This window comes from Pterocles gutturalis, unplaced genomic scaffold (assembly GCF_000699245.1).
Source record: "Pterocles gutturalis isolate BGI_N339 unplaced genomic scaffold, ASM69924v1 scaffold31571, whole genome shotgun sequence".
In the NCBI taxonomy this organism is placed as follows: domain Eukaryota; kingdom Metazoa; phylum Chordata; class Aves; order Pterocliformes; family Pteroclidae; genus Pterocles; species Pterocles gutturalis.
This window is the reverse complement of record NW_010106785.1, coordinates 59103-86801: the sequence shown is the minus strand read 5'-3', so window position 1 is coordinate 86801 and position 27699 is coordinate 59103. Positions and strand designations below refer to the sequence as shown.

Genomic DNA, 27699 nt, shown 5'->3' with positions numbered 1-27699 from the left:
CTGCAGTAAATATATTCGCAGGCCCAAGGGTAGAGGCCTTGGGACCTGTGCTCAGGTTTTACCCTTCTCCTGATGAATAGCAACAGCCGAGAAAAACTCGTTCTCCTGGAGGACATAGTCTAGCTGCACGACTGTATGCATTACTTGCAAGTATGTTGTACCTTTCATAGCCTCAAGGAAACACCAGATATAGATTCCTGAGCTCTTCTTCCTGCCCCTTCAGTATCCCTTGTACCCAGGTGGTTTTTTGATGTGATATTTAATTTACCATTTTACTAAAAGACAAATGTAAATTCAAAGAAATGTTAAACACTTACAAAAAAAGAAAAAAGTATAACTGAGATTAGGTTGCAAACTCCCTCCTGACTCAGTTTTGCAAAGGATTGATTGGTCTAAATGTTATTATTACAAGTGGGAAATTCTATCTCTTTCCAAAGAGTGACAGCGGCCAAAGCCCTGCGAGAACCACTGAGAAGGACCTGATGCTCCCAACTCACTGAGATCCTTCTGAAAATGTAACTTATTTATTAATTTCCCTCCTCTTTTCACAGTATAAACTTTGACCATTAAGCAGAAGCTAATGTCAAGGTCATACTGGCAAAATTTGTCTTCCCAGGCGTGGGTAACCAGATGTGCTTGGAAAGACAGCCATGGTAGGTGCCATGGAAAGACAATTTCTCTTTGCATGTCTGTGAGCTCTAAGGTATCTCAATCCTAAATCTATGAAATCAGACACAAATTTTCCTCTAAAAGTAGAGTTTCACTGTGGCAGAGCAAGGTGTGTCTCCAAAGCTGTGACTCAGCAAGAGCAAATTATCAGGAGACTGAAGACATGATTGGAGGAAAGCTAAATTATTTCAGTTGTGATTGAGGAACTATTTTTATTTAATTTTAAATTTTAATTATTGTTTTACTATACAACTACAATGTGAAGAAACGGGGGAAAAAATAGCAAGCAAGGTATTTTGAAAATGAAATCTCAATTTCATGTAGAAAGTAAGTTAGTCGAAATGAGGTGGTTTGAAGTTGTCAGCATTCATGACCTCAGAAATGTTTAATTTTTGGTTGATCAATACGCATTCTAAAATACGCTTATTTGTCAAACCAACATGCCAAAAGAAACATGTGATAACACATGCCTTTATAAAAGAGAACCCAGCAGGTTCACCTTTACTTTATCCCCATCATGAGGGGCTTGATATTAGCCCTGGTTTTAACCCTGGTGGGTAAGTAACTTATCTGTTTTGATAAATTTAAAATAATAGATTGAGGTAAAGGTTTCAGAATCAAAACATAGTTCACTTACAAACATGAACTTTACCATTTCATATAAAAAATATTTTATGACAATTTTTTTGTTGTTTAGGGAAAAAATGGCTTTTGGCTATGTGCTGAACTAGAAGTAAAGTTAATTAGAAAGAGTTATGCCTTATGTACAAGATGAGATATAGCCTTTCATACTAAAATGCATTAACATTTTGGGTTTTTTTTTTTTTTTGCTTTGTCATTTCATTACTCTTTTTTTTTTTTTACTTCTCTTTCAGGGAGCCAGCATCTTAATTACCGTAAGTAATTTTCCTATCAACTAATATAATTATAATGAATGAAATTCAAAATAGAATCTGAAAAGTATATCAATGTTTAATATAATTTTACAACATCTAATTTTGTTCAGGTGCAATACAAAAATGAACAAATACATCTTTTTTGTTCTATACATTCTAATACAGGTACTTTAATATGTTCTGTACAGTCTGTATAATGTTTTATGGGAACTATTTCTTTGCAGAACCCGATTTCAGTGAAAACAAGGTTTACACATTTAATCATGAAAGCATACTTCTCAGTGGACTTCCAGAGAAAGGACTTGCAAGAGCTGGAATAAGAATAAAAAGTAAAGTGGAAATTAGTGGTATTGGGCCAAAACTTTGTCTTATTAGGGTAAGAAAATGTATTCAATTTGAAAGGTAAAATTCTCTTCATACTTGACTTTTTTTTAAGCTTTTGGGAAGTAATTAAGTTTCATGATGTGTTGTGCTTACTCAGGGAGAAAGTAACTAACACTATTATTTTTTATTCAGTGCCCTAAATTCTATTTGCACTTTGCCAGGTAATTCTCAGCTCAAGCCAGCCTTGGGCTTGAAGGATTTCTTCTGCTTTGTGGTCAGGGAGACAATGGAATGTAATTTGAAATGCACAATAATTTATTACTGGATCAATCCAATTGTTCCAAACTGTACAACCTAGGATTATTTAATCAACTGATTTCGTAACCAGCAAAAGAAAGGCAATAAAACATGTGACAGTAGCTGGATGGCATTCAATATTTAGCATAATTAATGTCATCTGGTGGCTTCTTTTTCTGCAGAGTCCCAAATGACATTCTTTGTCATCCTCAATTGTATATTTTTACTGCATGCTGAGTAATTACTAAGAGTTCTGCTTATGTGAAAAACACTTTTGCCTTTAACAGAAGCCTATACGTGCTTCTAATGAATATAATGAAATGCAACTGCTTTACACAAACTCCACTTAGTCTTCTATATATGTGGAAGAAAAATGATCTTTTTAAACGCTTTTATTTGGCAAATTGAAAACTGCAGATGAAAAAGACGGGTGACTGTCTGATAAATGCTTGTAAATGCTGTAGCCTTCCAGCCTGAATTAGCCTTCTGTTATTAGGTATTTTTATAAGTTCAAATTATAATAAATCTAGACAGGAAACATTGCTTTTCCATGACCTTTGAAAATGAATGGATGGATTTTTTTTGCAAAAAAAACAAGGAAATAAGAGCCACACTGCTGCACTGGTGAGTAGAAAGCTTCCCGGACAAAGAGGAGGCAGAAGCAGTCTTATCTTCACCCCACATCCTCCCCTATTCCTGTCAAAACAGCTCTTGGTGTGCCAGGGTGAGTCTTCACCAAAAATCGACTCCTGTTCCCTAAAACCTTCCAATACCATTTCACCTGCCCTCATGCATTTGGGAAAAAGTTTCATTTTCAAAAATAAGTACTGAAAGAATTTAAGGCCAGAAAAAGAAGAGAAAAAAAAATAATAATGAGATTTTGGGACAAGTTCTAAGCAAAAGGTAACGATACGTTTATTCCCTTCTGCTCTGGGAAAAGTTTATTTTGCTGCTGTTATATTTAAATTAGACAGTTTGGAGGGATGGTTCAGGGAATTAATCTTTCATCTGTAGCCTACTAGTTCGCATTCAACCCAAGCAAAAAGCCGTGTTCCCTTGGCGGTTTCCAGCTGACAATTTTTTCATCACAAACTCACAAGTAAGAATTGCCTGCTGTGTTCAAAACCTAGCAGCCAGAGTAAGTCCTGACTGGGCCCTGAGGGCTGGGGAAAACTGCCTCGCCCTGACCCTGCAGAGCAGTCCCAAACCTGCCCGTACACAATGTGCCAGAAGCATGTCCAAGAGGCAGCATGAGGGATTTGCTACATAACAGCCTCCTCTGCAAGCTTCAGTTACTGGGGCTGGCAGTGATCTCCACCAACAATAACAAAAATAAATATGAAAGTGCAGTCTCCAGCGATTTGCTGTATGAGGATTTAGTTTGTGTGGCTTTTTGAGAAATTAATCTGTGTCTTGCATCACATCACCAGCCTGAGGTGTCAGAGAAAAGTCTCTTTAAATTGTCAAAATACATAGAAGGGAAGAGTCCTCTGAGAAACTAAGCTAAACATACCCCATTCCCATGGGGTGGAAATCATTCGAGTTATGCATAGTTTCGCACAACTTTCTACTTGCTTCAGTGTGCCCCCAGTTGAGGCTGGAGCATGAAGTGCAAAGCGCGGTTGGGGCCAATGCCTGAGCCGTCAGCTCTGCAGAAAAATGTGCAGGGAAGGACAATTTTTGTAATCTGCTCTCCACTGCTCAAACTAATTATGACTATCTGGCTGTCCCAGCAGCCATGTTGTTAGTTTCTGACTGCTGTCTGTGCTCTCTGACCCCAGCGAGGGAGACGGCAGAGTTCACAACAGGAGTTAAATGATGCTTTATGCAACATTAACTTTCTCCTGCAATTTCCTGCAGATCTTCCATACTACTTTTAGGTAGCAACCTGCTTCATGCAGCTCTTCTCTAGCTCATTTTTTCATGCAAGTCAACCTTTGGTAATATGGATTATCTATGAAACAGAACAGACTGCAGTGACTGTGGAAGTATCACAGTCATTTGCATTACTCTTTCCTTTTATATACAGAAACATATATATCAATAATAGCTATGCAAAATTACAACATTCAAATTTTACCTTTGAAGAGGCTTTGAATTATTTAAAATTGTGTTTTTGACATGAGTAAAGATCTAGATGCTTATGTGCATGGAAAAAAAGGGAAAAAAAATGAAGAGGAATTATGTTCCCCCTTTGTTCTAGATTCACTCCATCGAAGCAGCAGAGTACAATGGTATCTGGCCTACAAGCTCATTCTCCCGATCACTCAAACTGACCCAGGTGCTAACCGGGCAACTTAGTAATCCCATCAAGTTTGAGTATAGCAATGGCCATGTTGGAAACCTTATGGCTCCTGAATCTGTCTCAGATGATGGCCTGAACATCTACAGAGGGATTCTGAATGTGCTGGAGATAAGTATGAAGAAGATGCAGCATTCATACAGCTTACAGGAGGTGAGCTTTTTGGTTTGGCCATTGTGGTTGCTTTGTAAATAAATAAGCCTTCTCTTCAGATTCTTCTACCACATTTTCTGAATTCATCCTTGACATAAACTTCACTAACAAGAAACACCTCAGCTTGGGAAATCATGATTAAGTTGTTCTTGTAGGACAACATTTGATGGAGCTGTAGCTAAACAGGACAACAGAATAGTAGATTTTTAATCTGACTGATCAAAGTATTTCAGAAATTGCATTTGCAGTATTAGACCCTTAGAAAATCTTGCTTGTGATTCTAGAGAAAGTAAACTACTATGAAAGCTGAAGCCTACATAACATTTGAATACTGTATTAAAACAAACTTAAACATACAGCACAAGATTAAAGCTAAAATAACAGTAATTTGACTTTTTTTACCAATCATATATACTTTAATCTCTTCTAGCTCCTCTTTTAGGAGGAAAATATGTATGCCATGACATTAGTGTAATAGCTTTGACAGTTGCAGTTGATGTTTTGTTGGAATTTCCCCTGTTTTTCAGGTTTTAATATCTTAGTCAAGGTAAATAATCTGATATTACCAATCACCACAGAAATTGCAATGCGTTTAGGTTTTGTTAAACCATATTTACAGTTATTAGAGTACATTCAATTCAGAGATCAGCAAAACCCTTAAAATTATTATACTTTCATGTTATTTTTATTGAAACTGCAGACCGGAGTAACTTTAATTCATTTTTATTTTTATGTAAGTAGAGTTGTTTCTGGGATATTTTCACACTGCTTGTTCCACATAAAAACCTGGGTGGTGGTGTTCCGTATTCTGCAGCACTATTTTCTCATATCTAGTTTTACATCTTCATTCTTTCTAATTCAGTTAGCAACATGTCCTACTCTCACTGCTGAGCAATATATGTGACTTCCCCTCCAAAATCATTTCCAAGTTTTCTTTGCTTTTCCCAGGCAGCAACCGATTAATGAGTGTTAGCATCCTTGCTTGGCAATCTCAAGTCACGCTGTAAAGAAAGATAAGTGCTATTAGTCCCAAAACCTGACCTCCAGAGAGGTTTAAAGGACTAACCTGGGAAAGTCTACATCACATCCTGTAGGGTGTAGGGTAAGGGTATCTGAGCTAGCCGTGAACTGCTCTCAGCTAGAAAGTCCAGCTAGGCAGGAGGACTTCATCCCACTGAGCTTGGTGGGTTAGACATTCCCATGTAAAGTCTAGATGTCTCTGCCACACCCTGCAACCTGCAGAGCAGCCCCACACCTGTGTTCGCAGAGTATAAGTCTTTCAGAAAGCTTGAGCAATTTTCATTTCTAACCCTCACCAAAGGCACAGTGTCTTCAGGAATACAGTTAAGCTAAAGATGAAGTGGGTATGTCTTGCCTCCTAACCACCACATAACCACTTTGCTGTTCTGACATAGCCCAGAGCTGCTCTCTGGAGTGGCTATGCTATCAATAATAATAAAAAAATCATGAAAATAACCCTTCCTCCTAAAATACAATCAAATATTTTCCTCTCCAAAAATTTCCTCACTGACTGAGGAGATTTAAGAGCTCTTATAAATATATATGCCTGAAATATTACTGAAGATCTGAGCTAAAACTGCAAACTCAAGAAAACCCACAATCAAAACTCAGCTATCCTGAAATTCTTTTTAATTATTGCTGTTCGTATTGTGACAGATATCTGATATTGCAGGGCATGTTCCATATGCATTTATAAGCTGTCTATAAAAGCAAATTTTAAGGGCAGAATGTCATCTCCAATCTTAAAATACTTTACTGTTGAGATTTTATTCTGACTGATCAAATTATTTTGGCACTTTTTATTAATATTCCTCAAATCATATTTCATAATCGACAGCTCTAACTGGAAATTGTTACTCACCTTTTCTGAGGCTCCAAATCTTATCTCAGTGACACTCTTGAGAATTTTACTTCTCTCACTGAAACTCTAATTTGGCCTACTGAAAACCTGTACATGTTAAAAACAGATGAAAGTAATGATCATCCCGATTTTGCTTCTGGAGAGTACCGTGAATATAAAAACATTAATTTCTATCAGGAATTTTGAAAATGCAGAATTAATCAGGAAAGTCCATGTGGGGAATTGATGAAGCTTTGCATGAGAGTGAACTTCTCTGATCACATTCTCATTTTTGGCAGGCTGGGATTGGAGGTATTTGTAACACAACGTACACAATTCAGGAAAACAAGAGAGCAAACCTAGTCTATGTGACCAAATCCAAGGACCTGAACAGTTGTGAAGAGAAAGTTGAAATTGTCACAGGTTCAGCATATACCCATCCATGCCAGACCTGCCAGCAGGTAACTTACAGTGGTATTATGTATATTTCTTTTATATTCTCATACAGTGTGGATGCCAAATGGCTCTCTGTCTCTCACTTTCTAACACTTAAAATGAAAGAGTCAGATCTGCTGTATCTAGTTATCAACATTTTCCTTCTGTATGAAATCAGATCCACAGAGCAGCAGAGGTCTGGTCTGCAGACTGTCATGTACTACAGACATACTTAACTAGCTTAAACTAGCTGGCTTGGAAACCATTAATTGTTGGCATGAGTTAATTCACCTACTCTGTTGAGTAAGAAAGCCACACTGTCCAGTTTCTGCTATTCAAGATAGGTACTGCTGCATCTTATTATAATCCTGTCTTTGAAATAAGAAATCATGTGGCTTATACTGCTGCTCTCCCCAGAAAATGTGTCTCCTTCTCAAGGGAATAACCAATTACTTACATTTGGGAAGGGGAAAAACCAGCTAACACCTCTTAGCAGTAAAAGTAATGGAGCCAGGCAGCATGCCTGACCTCTCCCATGGAAGTGTGCATGCAGAATTCACATAAAGCTCTCGTATGGACAATGAACAAAAAGTAGCCCTGGAAAATAAGTGGGTTGAAGACGGTGATGTAATAGCTTTTAATCACAGAATTTAGAAGTTCAATGACTTTCTGTTTTCTTTGCTTCTTTATCTTTTTATGCTATAGAGAAACAAGAATTCCCAGGCAACTGCTACTTACAATTACAAAATTAAATATACACGGGATGAAGCTGTGATTACACAAGCTGATGTTGAGGAAATCCACCAGTTTGCACCCTTCAACGAGATAACAGGAGGAAATGCTATAGTCGAAGCAAGGTACTGTACATATGCCTTTAATATAACAACTAACTCATCGTATCAGTAACCTGGTCAAACTCCATAACTGAAATAAATCCTTTATTTCCACAGCCTATTCTTTGCCAGTATTTAATTACATAAAATCCCAAACAGTTCATAAAAACAACCTTCACTGTTAGTTGTAAACCTGAAGCCTGCACATCACTATCCAAATATTGTTAGCTAAACTTGGCAGGGTTTGACTATTTTATTTCTCATAGATATTTGATTTATGTCGTAAAAGCCAAAACAAATGTAATTCCATCTGAAAAATTGTGAACTAATATATTTGCAGTAAAATACTTTGAAAGGCAGTTACTCACTGAAGGACAGTTCCCTGGAAAATAATAATGCAGTAAGAGACCCTGGAGACTAGTTCACAAGAAATCTAGATAGGACTTTGGTTTCCCATATACTTCCTGAGTACACTGGGCTGCTGCAAATCTCCCATCAAAACAGTTTCTTTATAGAAAATTGGGTTTTATTGCAAAAAGACTGGGCACAAACCATATAAAGTTCATTTGCTTTTCCACAGCAAATTCTGCATACTTCTTAAACAAGTCTGGGACAAAATGAGAACATGGCTGTCTAAGAAATTCAACCCCTGCTCATTTTTAGCTTAAGCCCCAAAACTTTCAGTGTTTGAAATATTTTTCATCTGCTTCAAAATCATGTATTGAAAAAAATTTTAGTTACCTGCTTTAGTGATGGACTCTGTAGACAGGGGTGCCCCACTGAAGAGGGAGGCTTTTTGCATAAGGTCACTGTACAGAAAATATGCCTCAATCCCACTCCAGCTGCTGTAAGCTTGCATTGCTCCATTAGCTTCTGCAAGAATCTATTGGTATAATATACAGTTTTGGAAACTGCAATGACAGAAAGTTCATGTCAATAAGTCACTGATTAATTTCATTAATATGATGAACATGTTCCGTTTGGCTAATCAAAAAAAAAAAAAAAGAACAGTAAAGGTGAAAGTGGCTTCACTATCTCATGCAATCAAGGTGAAGATAGATACAATTGTAGTGCTTTTATCAAATTCTAGGTTGCTGTGTGTGAGCTTTAGTCTGGAGCCAATGGACTTTTACAGATTTAAACTCTCCTTCTGCAAGCTTGCATGGACTGTCTTCCTTCCTGTTCTCCCTCAGGTATTGAGCCCCAGAAAGGGTAGTGCCTTTGCTTATCTGCGTTTTCTTTAGATCTTTTGCATTGCCTGGCAGATGGAGTCAAATATAAGATAGCTGGGAAGACATGGATATGTCACCCAAGTCTTCAGAAGTTACTTCCACAATGCACTTTCTGTGTTTAAAAAAAAAAAAAAAAAGAAAAGAAAAAAAAATAAAAAAAATCTAACATCAAGGACTTAAAAGATTTGGAGCTGAGTCTTCAGGCTTGTTCAGCATAAGCCTCTTGCAGCACCTTTCAAAGCCAAGAGAAGTTTTATTATTGTTTCACCATTTTAATCCTGTCTTTAGTATTCATTTGCTCTTCTCTTTGGAGTATAACATTTTCCCATCTATTCTAGGCAGATATCTCTTCCCAAAAATGATGAAGATGAAGACATAATAGATTCATCATGTTCTGGAAGGGGGGAGTTAAATCTGTCCAAGTGTATCTGATGTTATACTTTCTGGCCCCAATGCCCTTTCAATAATATTGTATAAAATTTCAAGACAGAAAAAAAATCTCTGCTGATTCTGTAGCGATTTCTATTCAAATTCCAGTGGCTTCTCTGCAAAGCACTTATATGCTATTTTCTGCAGCAGTTCTCTGCAATCCATACGGAAGGAGTGGACAGAAATGATACAGAAAATCATCACAGAGATTCCAAAATAAACATGCCAATTTTCTACAGAGATTTTGAGATACTGTATAGTACAACAATATTGCTTTTAGAATGTTTTCAGGTGTTGAGTACAAGTGCCTAACTTTATTATAGTGTCCTAAATTACCTATTTTAAACATAATTGGTGGAACAGGATGCATCCCTTTAGCTGAAAATATAGCAAAGAGAGAAAATATTTACAAAGACAGTCTCTCATTGGAATTATTCTTAATAACAAAGGATGAAGGTTTAGTGCTCCTTGAAAAGTTTCCAAAAACTTGAGTGCTTTTGCAAAGACTAGTCCTAAATTTATCTGGCTCTTTCTGTTTGGGAAGTCCAATTTGAAACTTCATGAGAATCTTTTATCTTCTGCAGTCCCCAGGATATTCAGCTTGCCAGGGAAAATGGGAAAGGAATTGTAATAGTGCAAGTAAAAAGATTGTAACTTTTTTTATTGTATCTAACAATTTTAAATTCCTTTTGAAGTTTCCAGGAGGTACAGACACATAAGAGCTTTTATGAATTTCTTACAAGGTTTAAATTAAGTGGTAATTTCTAAAACAGTTTCCCATCAGTTATTTTTCTCTAATGTTTAATTTACTCCTTAATGCACAACACACAGTTCCTGTGGTCTTCGAGGCCACAGCTTTCCACCTCCCACTTCATTCTTTCATTCTCAAGCCATGTTGTTTCCAAAGGAAGCCAAAGGTTGGCTCTGAGCTGAGCCCTGCCGTGTGAGCGCACACCTTCTCAGTGCAGCTCTGAGCATCATGTCCAAATGTATCTATTTGTAAATACCTTTGCCCCTCAACAACAAAACCCTTTTGAAACACTTGTAGTTGCATTGCAATGCAGGGAGGCAGAAACACTGTTCTCTATTTAGTTTGTACCCTGCATCTTGTGATGTTATCTCCCTGGTTCCTCCATTCCAGGCAGAAACTTGCTTTAACTGACGTGCAAAAGCAGATGACAGAGGTCCCACCAAAAGAATTCCAGAATCGTGGGTCACTTCAGTACCAGTTTGGCAGTGAATTGCTTCAGCTTCCTGTCCATTTATTCAGAATAAAAGATGTGGAAAGCCAGGTAAAGTTCAGCCTATGGACAGACTCTTTGCTGGAGGCTGGAATCTGTGCGTGTGGAAAACAATGCATGTGAGCTTTGTGCATGTTAATCTTCCTGCAGATAGAGGAAAGCCTCCAAGACCTAGTAGAGACCACATCTGAACAGCTTCCCAGCGATGCACCAGCAAAAGCCCTCAAGCTTATGCACCTTTTCCGTGCAGCAAACGAGGAGAATTATGAGTCAGTGTGGAAGCAGTTCTCCAGCCGGCCAGCCTACAGGTACAAGCAATATGAGGGGTGATCCTTCTGCTGAGGAACTCTGTTGGAGACCATCTGGAATGACTATGTTCAAGTGTAGGTCTGGAAAATGGTCTTTGCCTTTCCCACTACAGGCGCTACATTTTGGATATAATTCCTGCAGTTGCCAGTCACCGTGCACTCAGGTTCCTGAGGCATAAAATGGAAAGGCAAGAACTCACCAACTGGGAAGCGGCTCAGACGGTGCTTGTGGCTCTGCACTCAAGCTCGCCAACTCGGGACGTGATGGAGGAAGCAACAGTAGGATTATCTAAACACTCTCAAATTGCTCTTTACTGATTTTAGCATGTCTTGTATTTTTCCCTTTGACAAGATTGCAAAGGCTTTGAAAATATAAATGTCTTCTGTCCTCTAGTGAGGCTGAAAAAAGTTTATTTCCTGACTGTATTAAGGGGAGGAGAATGCAAATCAAAAGGGCAACAATGAATCCAGAATGAAACAGGAAAGGAAGAGTGAAGTACCCCTCAGTGACAGAGGTTATTGCTGCAAACAGTGGTTTCTAGTGTCCCTTTGTCCAAATGTACTTTATAGTTACATCAGACTAGATCTCTCACTGAGTGTCTACAAAGACTAGGGAGTAAGAAATAAATATTTGTTATATCCTGTATTTGTCCTAATTGACATAGCAGAATGGGTATAAATCAGAGATGATCTGTTGAAATCAAGGGAATTATGCCAATGTGGAGCCCACAGAGTAGAAAGTCTAATGATTTTTGCATTTTTTCCTCTTCTTCAGGGTCTAATCCTAGCCTCAGATGCAGGAACTTATCTCTGCCTACCCTAGGCAGAGACCATGTATCTCAGACTAGAGTTTTGCCCCCTATAAAAGCTGTGACAGCCCAGCTGTGACTGTGCAGTACTGCTCTGCTTTCTACTCAAGGAAGCAGTGGGCTGATGCCTCCTATGTTTATATGAAATGTTTCTGTCTGCCCAAAGTACTGAGGTTCATTCACAGCATATCTCAAGATTTTTGTACTTATAGTGAGGCAATTATAAAACAAAGATGAATATTTCTTGAATAAAGTGTGTTTTTCCATTCCGCAACTGGGTGATTTCCTCCTTTTGGATTGCAGCCTATGCCAAATTTAAATTTGAAACACTACGAAAGCAACAGATCTGCCTTCCAGATGTTATTTGGAATTACTTCACAATTGCATTTTCAAATACAGTGCTATCCACTGATTAACCATAAATACATTGATACAAAAATATCAAAAGCCCGGTTTTGCCTTGCATTCTACAGAAACATATTTTTTAATATTGTTGCTCTTCATTTAATGGTGGTAATGAACAACTGCTTTCTCCCCAGCTCATTGTGAAAAAACATTGCCCACGCTCAAGTACTGTACTTGGAAAGGTTTGCCATCTCAGCTACGCATCACTGTGCCACAAACAGTGCTCTTCATCAGACTCCTGCTCTGAATGTCTCCAGGTAACCACATTGTTATTTATCATTTAAAAGAGAAATTAAGCCTTGAGTTCTTTCTTCATTATTCAGAAACCTGTATTTCACTTCACTATCATGCTTCCCTTGGGGAAAGGAACCCCAGTTGGTTAAATACAGCATTTTTATCTTCAGATTAATACACAAAAGAGAGTGAGAGGAAGAAGCATATAATTCATAGCACTTTCCATCTGAGTCTGAGTGCTCTATTGCCAATTATTAATGCAGTCCCATAGCACTGCTCTGAAACACTCTAAATATAGGTATTTATAGATACTTTTAAATAAACTAAGTGACACAAAAGCCCAGGTTTTTGCCCAAAGTCATGTAGTCCAGCCATTTCCCAGACAGAAGCAGAGCCCAGTCATCCACACAGACTATAAGTTTTTAATAATAATAATACCCTCCCTGTTCTTCACTGCTTTTAATCAGTGGGCCTGAAAACAAAGACAGTAAATAGCATTTCCCCATTCTAGAGATACATGTCATGGATTACAGAGGTCAAGCAACTAAGCAGTAACAGAGAGGGTGTGGTGGGTTAACCTTGGCTGGATACCAGATGCCCACCAGGCCCCTCTATCACTTCCCCCTTCAGCAAAATAAAGGGGAGGAATAAGATGAAAATCTCATGGGTCAAGACAAAAGCAGTTTAATTAAAGCAAAGGCCAAGGCCACACACAGAAACAAAAAGAAAACAAAGATGTTTTATTCTCTACTCCCATCAGCAAGCAATGTCCAGCCACTTCCCAGGAAAGCAGAGGTTCAGTGTGTGCAGCAGCTGCTCCTGGAGACAAACACAACAACAAATGCCCCCCTCCTCCTCCCTGCCCTTGGCTGTTATGGCTGAGCTGATGTCACATGGTCTGGAACAGCCAATCCGGGTCAGCTGTCCCGGCTCCGCCCCTCCCAAGATGTATTACAAACACCCTGCTGGCTGCCCACTATTAATGCACCAAAAAAAAGTGTCTGTTACAGCTGAAGTTAAGGGCACTGCCAATAATCATATCTTCAGGAATCTTATTTAAAGGTCAGAAGAATTGAACTGTATCTCCCTTTTTGCACCTGTTTTCAACCATTAAATGGAGATATTCAAATAGCATTCTTGCAGGGTTCCCAACCGCCCCTGAAAGGCAGTGGGAACTACCTCCTAGCCATTGCTTTTTCCTTTAAAATTCTTACTTGATAACTTCAAGGCACAGTGAGGAAGAAGCTGTTCATTGCAGCTTTCTTGGCTATGCTTGTTCCATGAATAAAATGTCCTATTCATGAGGACAAAAAGAATTTGAAAATATTTAAAATAAGTGAATTGAACAAACTGAAATTATCAAAGTCAAACCTCAGAATAGGCTGGGGGATGGGATGTAGATAAGAGCTGGAATTGAATTCAACAGAAGATTTGTTTTCTTTTTTCAGCTACTTCATGGCTTTGCAGGAGAGGCATTGAGCAAGTCTAACCCTGAAGATATTTCCCTGGCTTTGAAAGCCCTTGGGAATGTAGGACATCCAGCCAGCATCAAGCACATCAAGAAATTTTTGCCAGGATATGCAGCCGGTGCCTCAGATCTGCCACTCAAGGTCCACACAACTGCTGTGATGGCCCTGAAAAACATAGGCATGAAAGACCCCAAAACGGTAAGAAAACAAAGCTGCAGCCTTTGCACTTATGATAACCCAACACAAAGCTGCTAATCAACGATGGGTGTTGAGGGGAAAGGATACCTTTTTTTCAAATATAGCTGTAATTATTTTTTTTTAAATACTTAACCGTTCCTTAGTTGTCATGTCTTATTCCTTTTGACATTAACCTCTGGTATTTCAGACTGCAACAAAAATCCCGTTAAAAGGATACATTCATTACCCTGTTATTGAAGACAAATCAGTATTTCCATTGCAAACATTTATTTTCCAAGGACATTAGACAGAAAGCTATATTATTGACCAAAATGCATTTAGTGCTACTTTAACTTTAGTATGTGAGAGAAAAACAAAACAAGGTTTTCAGACAATTGACATTTAATACTGAGTGTCACATCTAATCGTAATTCAAGACCAGATCTTATTGTAAATAGATACAAGAGGTTTGCATCCTAATTAAAAATTTACAGACATTGTGTGGGTTTAAGTCATAAAGAGAACATTTAATAAATGTGACTTTTGTCCCTGAACAAGATAATGATTAGATATCACATACAATGGTTACACAGGCATACTCGCATCCACCACAGACATCACTTTACAATCATTTTCACCATAAAGCCATCTGCTTCTAAAAGGAAATCTTGCATTTTCAATATTTTTTCCTGATATTGAATTTTTTTTGTTTTATATAAGACTACTCAATATAAAAAGTAAAAGAAAAGCTTTCATTAACTATTCTACTAATCTGTATCTGTTTTTCCATTATACTCATTTTTTGCATATGACTCACAGTTTGAGTGCACATATTGATCTACAGACAATAGTGTGCCAGGGTATGCTTTTAAGCAAAAGAATAATGAAACAATTTACTAGAGTGCAGGAGTTAGATGAGGAAAAACAGAGGGGAAGGAAAGAATAGCAAGGGTAAGAGTTATAGTATTTGCTGGGTAAGAAAAAAGCCAGTTTGATGACAATGTCTCTGACTGCCCTTTGGCCCGGCTTTCCACATGTGACCTAGACCACCCATTTTCTATGCATTTTCTCTGGAAAAAATTTTATCTGGAGCAAGTAAATGACTATGGCCTGATTTTTCACTGCTCAAAAACCAGCTTAATGCCTTGTTTGCTTCCAGCTACATACCCATATTTTCATTAAACAGACTTAATACATGGTCTGTCTATTTTATTGTTTAATTTGAAAAGGCAGTAACATTTTAAAAAAGGCAACTTCATCCTCATCACCAGTTTTACCTTGCTATTTGATAACATACACAAATGAACAAAACCAATCAGGGTATTTCCAAAGTTGGTTGAAGTTTTCTGGATCAGACTCTCCTTTAAGGAGCGTGGACGTGTGCTGTCCTGGGCAGGACAAAACTGCACAGACAGGCTGCCAGAATGGTGTTACACCGTCCACGTCCATTTTGAAGTTGGGATCAAAGGCTTCAGTGCAGCTCAAGGGAACTGGAAAGGTTCCAGCACAAAATTCGTCTTGATACTGAATATTGCCAAACACATTGGTCACAAGCAGTACTGTGGAAATTACATTTGTTGCGTAAACTTTCAGTCTTAAGTTGCGTACATGACACAGAGATTTCTGGTAGTAAACTGTTTTTTATTCTAGCAGAAAGGGCTCCAGTAGATTAAATGATTAGAAATAAGGCATATCTTTATGGGTTGGGTTAAGTGATCACTGAAACCACTTCTCAGGTATGTGAAGGATCCATGAAATCTCTTTTAACTAGAGTGGTTATGCTACGGTTCCTTGGCTTCAATTGTGTAGGAAGTCAGACTACATTATCATAATGCCCCTCTGAGCCTTCAGACTAAGAAACCAGGAACACTGTTGCCATAATAAGTAAACAATACATTTTTTTTACTGCACTAGTGATGAAGAGATCATTCACTGGTGTTGAATGGTTATTAGTAGAATGTTCAAACATACTGTAAATTTGAATGTATCTATTATTTTCAGGTCCAGGGTATTACCCTTGAGATTTTCCTGAACCACAAAATTCATCCTCGGGTCCGAATGTTAGCTGCAGTGGTTCTGCTTGAAACCAAGCCAGGTCTTCCAATAGTGATGACATTAGCTGATGCTGTGCTTAAAGAACCTAGCATGCAAGTGGCAAGTTTCATCTACTCTCACCTGAGGGCCCTGGGTAGAAGCACAGCTCCAGATCTTCAAGTGATGTAAGGAAAATCTGGGTCCCTTCCCTAGAAAAACTTGTTGCAAACTAATCGAGGTGTTAATGTGCTCATTGAATTTTTTCAGGGCTTCTGCCTGCAGAATGGCTATCAGAGCATTAAGTCCCAAATTTGACAGATCTGGATACCAGTTTAGCAAGGTTTTCCGCTTCAGTATGTTTAAAGGTAAGATTCAGAAAATTTTGTAGATAAAAAAATATAGGTCAATGTATGAAAAAAAATCATACAGTATGAGAACCCAATTCTCCTAGCCAGCTGGTTAGTGGCATGTTTCTTCTCCCTATTCTCCTATGTTCAGTGAAAAAAAAAAAAAATTTCAGGCTCTCCATTTGGAGAGTGTTTAGGTCGCTGTGTGTTTTGCATTGTACACTGCCAGCATGAAATTACCAGAGGGCTTGTGGGGCTCTTACCCTCCATTTTCATTAGCCAGTGAGGCACATGCTCCTGTATCAAATGCCATAGTCTCAACGGTGCTTAACAATTTCATACCATTGTTCAGCACCAAACAAACAGAAGGGACCTAAATTACTTCTGAAGTGGATTAATTTCTGCTGGTGCTGAACACCTACAACTCTTGCTGAATTCCAATGTGATGCTAAATACTCTTCACCCCAACAGTGGTGCCCAGTGAAACAGCAAACTCTGAAAACATTCAGATGTGGCAACTCATTGCACTCCTGAACAGCTAACTCGGGCTTGTTGTCTAAAGATTTTTCTTGCACCTGCTTACCAGGATTCTTTACTGGAATGAGCAGATCCACGCGTGGGATCTGGAGGCTGACCAGTTACATCAATGAGAGTTGCACATAAAAATGTAGACAGAGAGGGGAGGACCAGATTAGAAGATAGCTCTTGCTAGGCCAAATTGTAGCTATTTCCATTTCCCATGTGTGTTATTTTTCTCAGTAGAGATTTTTTTAAGCAACTCCCCTACGTAAATGACCATGACAGCCTCAGTGATTTGGCATATGTAGCTGGCAGACTAGGGAGATTAGATCCACAAACGCAGTCTCCTTACACATGCTGTTTCTAGGACTTGGATGGTTTTAACATTTTTGCTATTCACTTGTACACGTAAAGATTCTTTGCAAAGTAATCAATACAAAAAGAGATGGAAACATCTGAAATCCACAGTGCTAAGTGTACGAGTACTTTTGCCTTTTTTTGGTGGGGGAGGAGTGGTTTGGAAGACTTTTGTAGATCTAATTGTTGCCCTGCCCCTGTTTCATGGTTTTTGCATGACCATTTAATCTGCTCTATATTAAAATAAATATAATACATACCACAACAACCACAATAATATACAATACACATGCTTGCTGCCTCAGAGATGGAGCCAGAGAGTGCCCAAAGAAATGTAGTCCCTAACATGCACTGTGTGAACTTTTTTACATTTTAAAATGCATTCAGGGAGAGATAAATTTTCCAGTAATACACAGATATGTGTTTCTAGTTTTAGGTACTCATTTTCTCTCCTTATTTTTGCTTTTAAAATGAAGCTGTCTGAATTTTCACACAGTGAGAAAGAAGGGTGCAGTACACATGAGGGCAGCTGGCAGAGAGCGATGTGAAATGGATTACTTTGTTCTGCCTGTAGCCTGGAAATGAAGCACATCAATGAATTACTGTTACTTCTTGGTGGAGACCAGTGTCAGAAATTTGTTTACCATGCATATGTAATATTTAAACCTCTCATCCTGAAGAATAAGGAACAAGATCCTTTTCTCACACATACTAATCTTAGACTTGGATGACTCAGTTAGCTAAATTAAGTCAATCCTCTATTACACTGGTGTGGGAGGAGGATCCATTCTCCAGTTTTCTGATTTGATTTGTCACCACTAGCCACAGGTGAAATGTGTTTCAGTGAGTCCATTCTGGAGGAGTTACCATAGTGACGGCTGTAATGCAGTACCTATTTCCTTGCTAAAAACAAAAATGTGCCCTCAGCATCACAGATCTTTGTGGTGTTAGATGTTGAATTTTTAATGACAGGCAATAATGTCAGCTGAAACCCTCTCTAGTCTGGAATCTGTCACACATGGCCACCACAAATCGTGCTTCATGCTCTACACACTGAAATCAAGGGGTGACCCAGGTTCTGCTCAGTGTGAGGACTGACATAATCTAACTCTCAATATGCACAGATTCATATTAAATATGTGTGTTAATGTTCATAGGTACCAAAGACTGCTTTCTTTCATCACTGATTTTTCTTTCCCTCTTCCCTGGGGCAAGACATTTAGTCAGATATGTGCAGGTGCCATCACGCTCTCACAGTGGAGTGGCTACAGTGCATTGTTTGACCATGTCAGTAGGATTTTTCATTGGTAAATATTTTCTTAGAACATTAGCACTATGTAATGCCTGAGATATGGAAAATATCCCTGCTCTCTTCAAGTCAATGAATTCTGTATAATCATTTAATCATTTAAGAGAAACACTTCTTATTAAGTATCAGTAAGTGCCACGGGTTTTTTTTAATTAACAGTTTTTGTGGGTTAGAACACACACACACACAAAAGCGAGCCTTTACAAATTCACCAAAAGTAGCATGCCTCATTCTGGTGTCCAGTCCACGTAACACCTAGGACTGTTCTGGCTAAGCTCATTCAGAGAAAAAGTAGTCTTCACATTTCTAAGTCTCAAGTCAACTTATTAGCAATGTCACAGTGTGGCATCGCTGTGCTTTTTATTTCCTATAGGATCAGAATTAAAATGTGAGCTTCTGTTATCTCTCCTTGTTATCTGATGAAAGTTCCCCACTGATTCCTCTGCCATCGATGGGGTGGCATACATACCTGTATTTTGATTGCAAGAGCTGTTGCTGAACCACATGTGTTGTTGGCAGATAGTGCCTGGCACTTTGGGTAGCACAGGAGCTTCCTACAGCAAGAGTAAAGGTGATACAGTGAAATGTCAGTTCATACAGATTTAGTAGACTAAGTGGATTTCTTTTCCAACAGTCTGTTTCTCAAATACATGAAAAGTTAGAATCTGTCCTGAGAAGTTAGAAATCAAAATTAGTCCCAGCAATCCGATACAAAACTTAGCATGAAGAGTAAATGACAGTAAAGGACCATATAGACACCTGTCTGCATGCATGGATTCAGAAGAGGATGGGAAATTGTTGACTCACAAGGGAGATGTTATCCATAACACAGAGAGTGACACTAGAGAAGTAATATGGGCATGAGTATTCATAATACCCCACATTTGGGAACCAAGTAATAATGTTTTCTTCAACTTTTGGCTAAATAATTTTATGAGAATTTAGGCACTCCTTTTCTGGAAAGAGGTCAAAGATTCACTCCTTCTCATAATGTTTTAAAATATATTTCCTACAGTACTGAAATTATTGGTCTGGATCTTCTAGGGCTCTGCAGTTATCCTGGCTGTACTGAACTTCCAAAGCTGATTCCTTGTGGTGTTGGGATTTAATCAGTATATGGTGCCTATGTCTAATATGAGGACAGCAGAAATTTAACGTAGGGACTCCTAAATACTTCCCTCTCCTCCAGCTAGTGTAGGAAGAGCAGAGAGAGGAGGTCTGAAAGAAAGGAAATATGACAGGGTTGCCTACATATCATGTCAGCCTTCTTCCTCTTAAACCTAAGGAAACTTAGAAAAGCCTTGGGATTACTTTAACTCAGAAAAACAGGACTATATAGACCTGTGCCAAGATCAGAAAGAATACATGACTGTGCTCCAAGCTAATTATCTGTATCTAAGAACATTATAGATTATAAATCTAAAGTAGAGAAAATAAACATAAATTATGTTTGCTCAAAGTTCACACAGTAGTTAACAATCACAATGCATTTCATGTAAGGAGTTACAGCATTTGGAACTAGATCTATTAAATTGGCTCCGAGTCATTTGAGAGACAAATCTACACTTCACCATCTGTCCTTATAGGACATCTCCATCACTTTCCCTAAACTATTAGCAAAGGATGGCAAATCTGTTTTCATTTCTGATCCTCTTTGTCAGATTGCCCTAAATGATGTCTCGAGAAAGAATTTCATAAACCGACGTTATAGAATCTGACCCAATGTAAATGATATAGCAGAAGCAATTGGAAAAATAAAATAAACACCATGCAATGAGCAGGGGGCTTATAATTTTGCCCATTAATAATTCAAAAATGCAGAATAGTCTGTTTATGACTGTTTGATAACATCAGTTTTATAGCTGGGTTTTCTGGCCTTTCTCATATCATGCTGTATCAGTTGAATTATGCAATTAGTAAATTGATGCAATCTGCACATTGTGGCTTTAAAAACTAAACGTGCTCTGTTTTACGGCCTATTTCTCTTCAGAGTTCCTTATGAGTGGACTGGCAGCTAAATATTTGGTATTGAATAATGCAGGCAGCTTAATTCCAACAATGGCAATGTCCCAGCTGCGGACACATTTCCTTGGAAGAGTGGCTGATCCCCTGGAGGTAATTCAGTCTACCGCAGTTTGACCTCTCATCCCTTCTTATAACCATCATCCAACTGGCATTTATATTGCAATTGTTCCTACAGGTGGGAATAACAGTTCAAGGACTGCAGGAGCTGTTTGCTAAAGGTTACTCTCCTAATGGGGATTGGGAGGCTGACTATGACTTCAAAGAAATCCTGAAAAAGGTAAATTCTTTGGGGGAAAAAGTCCCTAACGTATCGCTTCCCCAAACTTTATGAAGAATCGACTTTCTTCCTCTTCTCATGCAGCTTTCTGACTGGAAGGCGTTCTCCAGTGACAAACCTTTTGCATCAGGATACTTGAAGATGTTTGGCCAAGAGTTGTTCTTTGGTGGACTTGATAAAAATGCTATCCAAAATGCATTGCAGGTATCATTTCAAAAACACCACCACCCAAGCATCAAAAGCTTTGAAACACTGTTTCTTTCATACATTCTCTCCTCTTTCCTAACTTTTTAATTCAAGAGGGCTTTTGTCTTTGGTATTAATCAAGGCAAATAAGGTCAAGCTTTGATCAGGATTAGCTATAATCATTGCTGGCAGACTTTCCTCTGAGGCACAGTTAATGGCACGGATCATGATATTCAAGTTCTGCTTATTTAGACAAGTTGAACTCTGTAATTGCAGGCATGGTATGGACCTGACGAAAAAATCCCTTCGATAAGGAGAATAATCAGTATCCTTCAAAGTGGTGCAGGGAGGCAGTGGACCAAGGCTTTACTGTCCTCTGAGATCCGTCGTATCGTGCCCACTTGTACTGGGTTCCCAATGGAGACCAGCTTCTATTACTCTTCTGTCACAAAAGTGGCAGGAAATGGTAATGTATTTCAAGACTTGAGCAATACATACGTGCTTGCAAGGACTGGGGGGATTTTTAACACTTTTTTTTTTTTGCTTTCTTTGTAATAGTTCAAGCACAGATTACACCTTCTCCAAAGTCTGATTTCAGATTGACTGAGTTACTAAATGCCAACATTAGGCTGCGATCCAAAATGAGTCTAAGGTAAATATTTAGTATAAAATAAAAGAGTTATATTTCCAAGTGACAGAGACTATAAAAATTCAACAGCTGTTTGCTGTCTGAACATAATTTTACCCTCATTCTACCTTTTCAGCATGGCTAAGGAGATGACCTTTGTAATGGGGATCAACACACACACGATCCAGGCAGGGCTGGAAGCACATGCCAAAATTAATGCTCATGTACCTGTGAATGTTGTTGCCACTGTCCAAATGAAGGAAAAAAATATCAGAATTGAAATACCACCATGTAAAGATGAGACAAACATAATTACTGTAAGGTAAGACATATCTCTTATTATCTTTCTATGTAGCAATGAAGAGTCTTTACAAATAAAACAGAACCTTTGCTTAGGGATCTTGTCTTTGACTGACAGCTTGGGTAACTGGCAACGATTGGTGTAGTTTATTTATTTTAAATGATATGACATGTACCAAAGCTTTGCTTGAAAATATGCATTATTTCCTGTGGTCTTCACTGGAACATCCTCTTTAGGACCATTTCTCAGTTGTTGAGACCCAGAAGATATTTGAAACAAAAATGGTATAAAATTTCTATCCCAATACATATATTTGGACTGGAGACACTAGGTAAGATATAAGCCAGATGAATCCTATAGTTATAACAGATAACTCATATATATTTGCATTTGATGGCTTGAAGCGCAGAGGATTTGGTGTTTCCTGTGTTTTTACCTTGTTTCCCTGTAGCTGCCATTTGGATTTCTTGCCTGTTAGGTCTACTTGATTTATTATCAGTGCATGCAATTACAATACACTCTGGAAAACTGTTGGAGCCAGATGCCAAACAAATGAAAACAGATGGAAATACAAGCACAAAGACAGGGAGGAAACAGAAAGAGTATGTCCAAGAAATCAAAGCAGTAGACCAAAGCCTAGAAAATCTTCGTGCACACACATGAAAAAATATTGAGAAAGACAAGCTGAAAATTCATCACAAAGGAAAAAGCATCACTGACAACAGAAATCAGCTATTATACAATCCGCAGAAATGTTAACAAGTTTCTGCTCTAGGAATACAGCCGTAACAAAAGAGCTCAGTTGCTTGATCCAGCTGCAATTAGCATTCATGGCTGCTGGCCCAGAGAAGCTCTGCAGGTCTCCTCAGTTTAGCCACCAGTTAGACTAATCATTATTCTCCCTTGCTCTTCAAAGGTCACAGACCATCCTAGTAGGCATTTGACATCACATCCCCCTCCCTAAGATGATTCCTCCACTCCATCAAATATGATTGGGGGGATTTTTAACACTCAGAGGAGGGAGGGCTTCAGCACTTCATAGAGCACCAGTTAGCTGTGTGCAACCTGCTGGGGCACCACAGCCCAAAAATTCTGTTCAGTTTCTTGTGGAGACCAGGACAGTCTCCTCCCAAGGTCATCAGGGACAGCAGGCACCTGCTCTCACCTAGCTCTCACAGCTGGAGAGGGTGAGGCAGATATTAATGAACTCAATAAGGATGCCGAACTGAAATGAGAATATTGGACACTGAGATGGAGTTTAGAGCCTCAGGCAGAGCTACAAATGTTAGCAGAATGATTCTCCCTGGGGAAAAAAAAAAAAATATTCCTCCTTTGACCTAAGGAGAAATCAAAATGGACACAAAAAGGGTTAAATGACATGCCAGAAAGCATAAAGCAAGACAGTATCAGAGGCAGGGGATTACAGTGAAGGAGTCCATGAGTTCCAGCCCAAGCCCTCTTCTAGACCCTGTAGCATTATCATTTATAAAGTGAACTAGTCAGTCGCAAATAGCTCTATAATGTCAAGTATATGAGAAACCTAATACTCACTAGATAACTTTTAGCACTATCAATTTTTCTCCAAAAAGCATTCCCGTTCACTGTTACAAAACAAATGGTCTATGGAAACCACACAGGACAATGAAACAGCAATGAGTACAAGTGAAGGCAAAGCAATAACTTGAGAATGTAACATTGAACCACATCAACAAGGAGGTCAAAGACCAAGCAAAGTAAAATCTTAAAGGTATGAAGAGAAACAAGCAGGCATAATAGAGAGAGAAAGGATATATATATATATTCTATATAGAATGAGTCAAAAATTTTAGTTTAACATAGACTTTCTCTTCCTTTTGCATAGATCCACCAAAGAACAATGAACCAATTGAATTCAAAATTATAGAGATATACTGAAACCTACCCTTGTTAGCTTTAAATTCCCCATTTAAATAAATGGTTCTAGAAAGCTATTGCTCTTTCATTTGTTTGTGAGCTGTGTTCAAAATATTTTCGTGTTGGGCACTTTGTCTTGATGGTCAGTGGGCTACTTGCTATAGTACCATGTCATTAAAGCTGGTCAGGATGTGATTTTATTTTCCCCTTCATCTCCCATACTCAGACGCAGGACGCAAACAGTCTTCAATAGCATTAAGTTCAATTATATCCTACACACTGTACAGGTTATAACCTGTCACAGCTGTGGGATTTATATAAATTTTTAGGAGCCAAAGAGAAACTCAGGTGAGCAGTCACACGCTTTAAAGAAAAAAATAATGAAAACTTTGGTGATAAAGAGATTGCATTCCCAAGACAAATCAGCACATTAAGGACTCAACTTTCTTTATAGCAAAAGTCAGAGCAAAATAATTAATAATACCATGGAGAGACTATATAGCATGTGTTTCAATTCAATCCTATCAAAGTTAAATTCAATTAAAAATAATAGTTATTTTTAAGACTCTTTTAACATAATTATTTGGTATCCTACAGATGGCTACTTAAACATACTTTTAAACAAAATTTACAGGAAGAAGTGAAAATCAAATAAATTTCAGGGAAAAATTAGAGCCCTGTGATTAAAGTATAAATATGGAGAGCTGCCAGAGAATGCACTTTGCAAATATATCACACATTCATAATGACATGCTACTGAAGCATATATATAATCTTGAACAGAGCTTCTATCATAGGGCTTTTTTTGCTTGTTTTAACTGTAGGATAAGCAGAAATTGCTTCACATGAGAATCTTATTTATAACATGAATTACAAAATTAAAACACCATATGCAGTATGTATACAGCACGTGTAACAGAAAATGCAGAAGAACCAGTGTATGCCATGAGCTTGCAAGGCAGCGCGGTGTGTTAGGGAAATGACTGGCACTCCAAGGCTGTTTTTATAAGACCTTTGCACCAAGGTCAGAAGGATGATGCCTAGGAAAGGCAGAAGTTTTCATTTCACCACAGCAGAAAGAGAGCTAAATATCTGATTGGAGGATTGTCTCTTGCTTCTCATTTATTTAGATACGATGTCATGCTGTGCTTTAAAACCTGTGAAAATGGGTTTTTGTTGATTTTTTTGTTTTGTTTTGTTTTAAATGGACATTGAGTTCTTCTGTCACCATGTTAGGGATGTCTGTAAGGGCACACTCACTGAAACACCAGTGAGTCCAGCACAGCTGAATTACTTGTCCCTTACCCCTGCAGTGAATTTGGCTTGTACTATAGCACAGCTTCTTCTCTCATCCAAAAAATACACTAATACATATTGGAAAATCTCCTTTTTATTTTTTCTCCCTTGTGTGGGATCAGAGAGAACAGATTCTTTCATACCATAGCTTTAGGCCTTCTTTGTGACTGTTTTTCTTGTTAAAGCACCAGAGCTGGCTCTTGTAGCCTATTTTTACTGTGCTGTGTGATACTGCAGACATTGACATGTGTCACCTGTGATGCAGTTACATTTGTCCGCTCTCTGTGCTCAACAGGGAGGAATCGATCCTCCACTTTCATTAGGTGGCAGGAGTAGACTATTGGCATAAAAAAAAATTTAAAAAAATTTGGAAAAGAAACCCCAGGGCTTTCTGCTTGGAGACCCAGCCTACAGTTCAGTGGTCATTTGAATTATTGAATGGGATTAAAATAAAAGCCATTTCCCTTTTTTTCCCTTTACCCAGATGAGCCATCTGAAATGCAAGTTGATTTGTATTTTCTTTTATCCCCTCAGCTTGTTAGGGAGAATATTTTATTTCAGATTCCATTCTTCAAGGTTCTCCTATCACCCAGCATGGAGCGTTGCTGTCATGTCCTTATCTAAAAAAAGAGAGAGATGGAAAAGAAAACAAAGCCCACAGGTGATACGTTTTATTGAGGTGTTCCACATGAAGTGCAATTGTGTGCTTTACAGTGCACACAGCACGGTAGGAGCCTTCAAGAGGAAGAGAGGGCTATCAAATGAATACAAATTCATCTTTCAAATAGGTTGGATTGGAATTGCTCAGGCTAGTACAGTGTGGACCATATTAAAATCAACATCATTTGCAGACCATCTTTCCATTCACTGTCACAAAGGCCACCTCCATTGGCAGACCACAAAAGCCTCAGGGCAAGCAGATCAACTTCATACTTGAGAAACAGCAAGTCAGGAATTTTGATCTGGATGTTAGCACTGGTAAATGGCTAATAAGACAGAGTTAGCACAATGTTAATAGCTGAGGGAAACGAGTTTTTCATCTCTTAAAAGTGTTCAGTATTCAAGGTGTTTGACCCAAACCAAAACTTATAGTTATCACAGCACTGTAACAGCTTCCATGAAGAACATGGGGTACAGAGCCAGGGGGTCAGGATTTTTAGCCATGAGAGTCTCGGTATCATGCTGCACCTTATCCTGGATCCTGACTAATACTCTCAGAGTCCACCACACTGGAAACAATGTACTGATCACATTTACAGAAATAGGCTCTTAACCTCCCTACACATGTCTCTGTGATCTCTTGCCAAGCCATGAGTACCACTGAATTTTTATCAAGCTGGAGACACTTACTTTGATGCTTTCAGGCTCCTTTCTTTAATTCTGCTTTAGCAAAAGTTGCATAGGGAACAGCATTCAGTAGCCACCAGTTCCCAGATTGTTTTTTGAAGTTATGGCAGTATTTTCCCAAATAGAATGTCAAAGGAAAAGAGAAGTAAGTTTAGCAGTGAACACACAGAAGAGGAGTTTAAAAATTTAAAAGTCCAGAAGATCAAAATAGGAGACTCAAAAATTTAATAATGTAATCCACACCGAGGCTTTTAAGTGCGTTGTTCTTCAGGGTGTTAGGCATATGGAGATCCTATCAACTGCAATGTTTTTAACCTGTATACATTATTCTAAAAGCCGAACTGAGCTATCTGCCCCTGAGATTGATCCATGTCTTTATTCACTCTTAGCAGTTCTTGAAAATACAACTAACAGGAAAGAGGCTGTAAATATCTGTAAAGCAATTTGCAAGGTATGATACTTGTTGCTGAGTACGTGCTGCAAGGCATTATTTAGGACTTTTCCTCAGCAGTGCTTTATCGATACAGGTCTCCTCTAATGTTTATTCTGCAGGTCAAAGACATTTGCTGTTACACGGAATATTGGGGATTTGGCTGCTAGTAAGATGACTCCAGTTCTTCTACCTGAAGCAGTGCCTGACATAATGAAGATGTCCTTCGATTCAGATTCTGCATCAAGCGAAACTGATAACATCAGGGTAAATGATGCAGTGTCTGACTATTCTTTTCTGGGCTTTTAATCAGTGGGAGACCATTTCTTTTCTCCATAGAAAATGTACAATTCATCTCTGACCAATGCTGTTTCACTCAAAATAAGTCAGATTCAATCTAATAACACAAATAGCCCTATAGTAACATTATTTAAAAATCTGGAGTGTAATACATCAGACTTGCAACACTTTTTCAAAAGCAAAATCATTTTCTTTGGTAATTAATTTTATACTGCCATCTACAGGATAGGCCCGCAATCTTTAAAATACTTTGAAATACCTTAAAATTTTAAAATACTCCCAACCATTATGCAAGCATCACATTCCTGGGGCAGCCTCAAATGTTCCACAAGACACTCCACTGCTTACCTTGTAAAGCCAAATTTAATGCTTATAA

The 27699-nt window shown here is 38.4% G+C and overlaps 1 protein-coding gene across 1 annotated transcript in view; it reads left to right on the top strand.

Annotated features, from left to right (window-relative positions):
- The first annotated feature begins 1186 nt into the window (after positions 1–1186).
- LOC104472293 (vitellogenin-1-like) overlaps positions 1187–27699 on the top strand; it is a 42798-nt gene continuing 16285 nt past the window's right edge. Inside the window, exons 1-20 of the mRNA XM_010087896.1 lie at positions 1187–1226; positions 1545–1565; positions 1790–1941; positions 4390–4641; positions 6802–6963; positions 7643–7794; positions 10573–10723; positions 10823–10980; positions 11094–11259; positions 12329–12451; positions 13877–14095; positions 16076–16293; positions 16376–16473; positions 20631–20755; positions 20841–20942; positions 21027–21146; positions 21405–21594; positions 21687–21780; positions 21893–22078; positions 27146–27290. Of these exons, the coding sequence (XP_010086198.1) occupies positions 1187–1226; positions 1545–1565; positions 1790–1941; positions 4390–4641; positions 6802–6963; positions 7643–7794; positions 10573–10723; positions 10823–10980; positions 11094–11259; positions 12329–12451; positions 13877–14095; positions 16076–16293; positions 16376–16473; positions 20631–20755; positions 20841–20942; positions 21027–21146; positions 21405–21594; positions 21687–21780; positions 21893–22078; positions 27146–27290 (2874 nt within the window). The remainder of the gene's footprint in view (positions 1227–1544; positions 1566–1789; positions 1942–4389; positions 4642–6801; positions 6964–7642; positions 7795–10572; positions 10724–10822; positions 10981–11093; positions 11260–12328; positions 12452–13876; positions 14096–16075; positions 16294–16375; positions 16474–20630; positions 20756–20840; positions 20943–21026; positions 21147–21404; positions 21595–21686; positions 21781–21892; positions 22079–27145; positions 27291–27699) is intronic.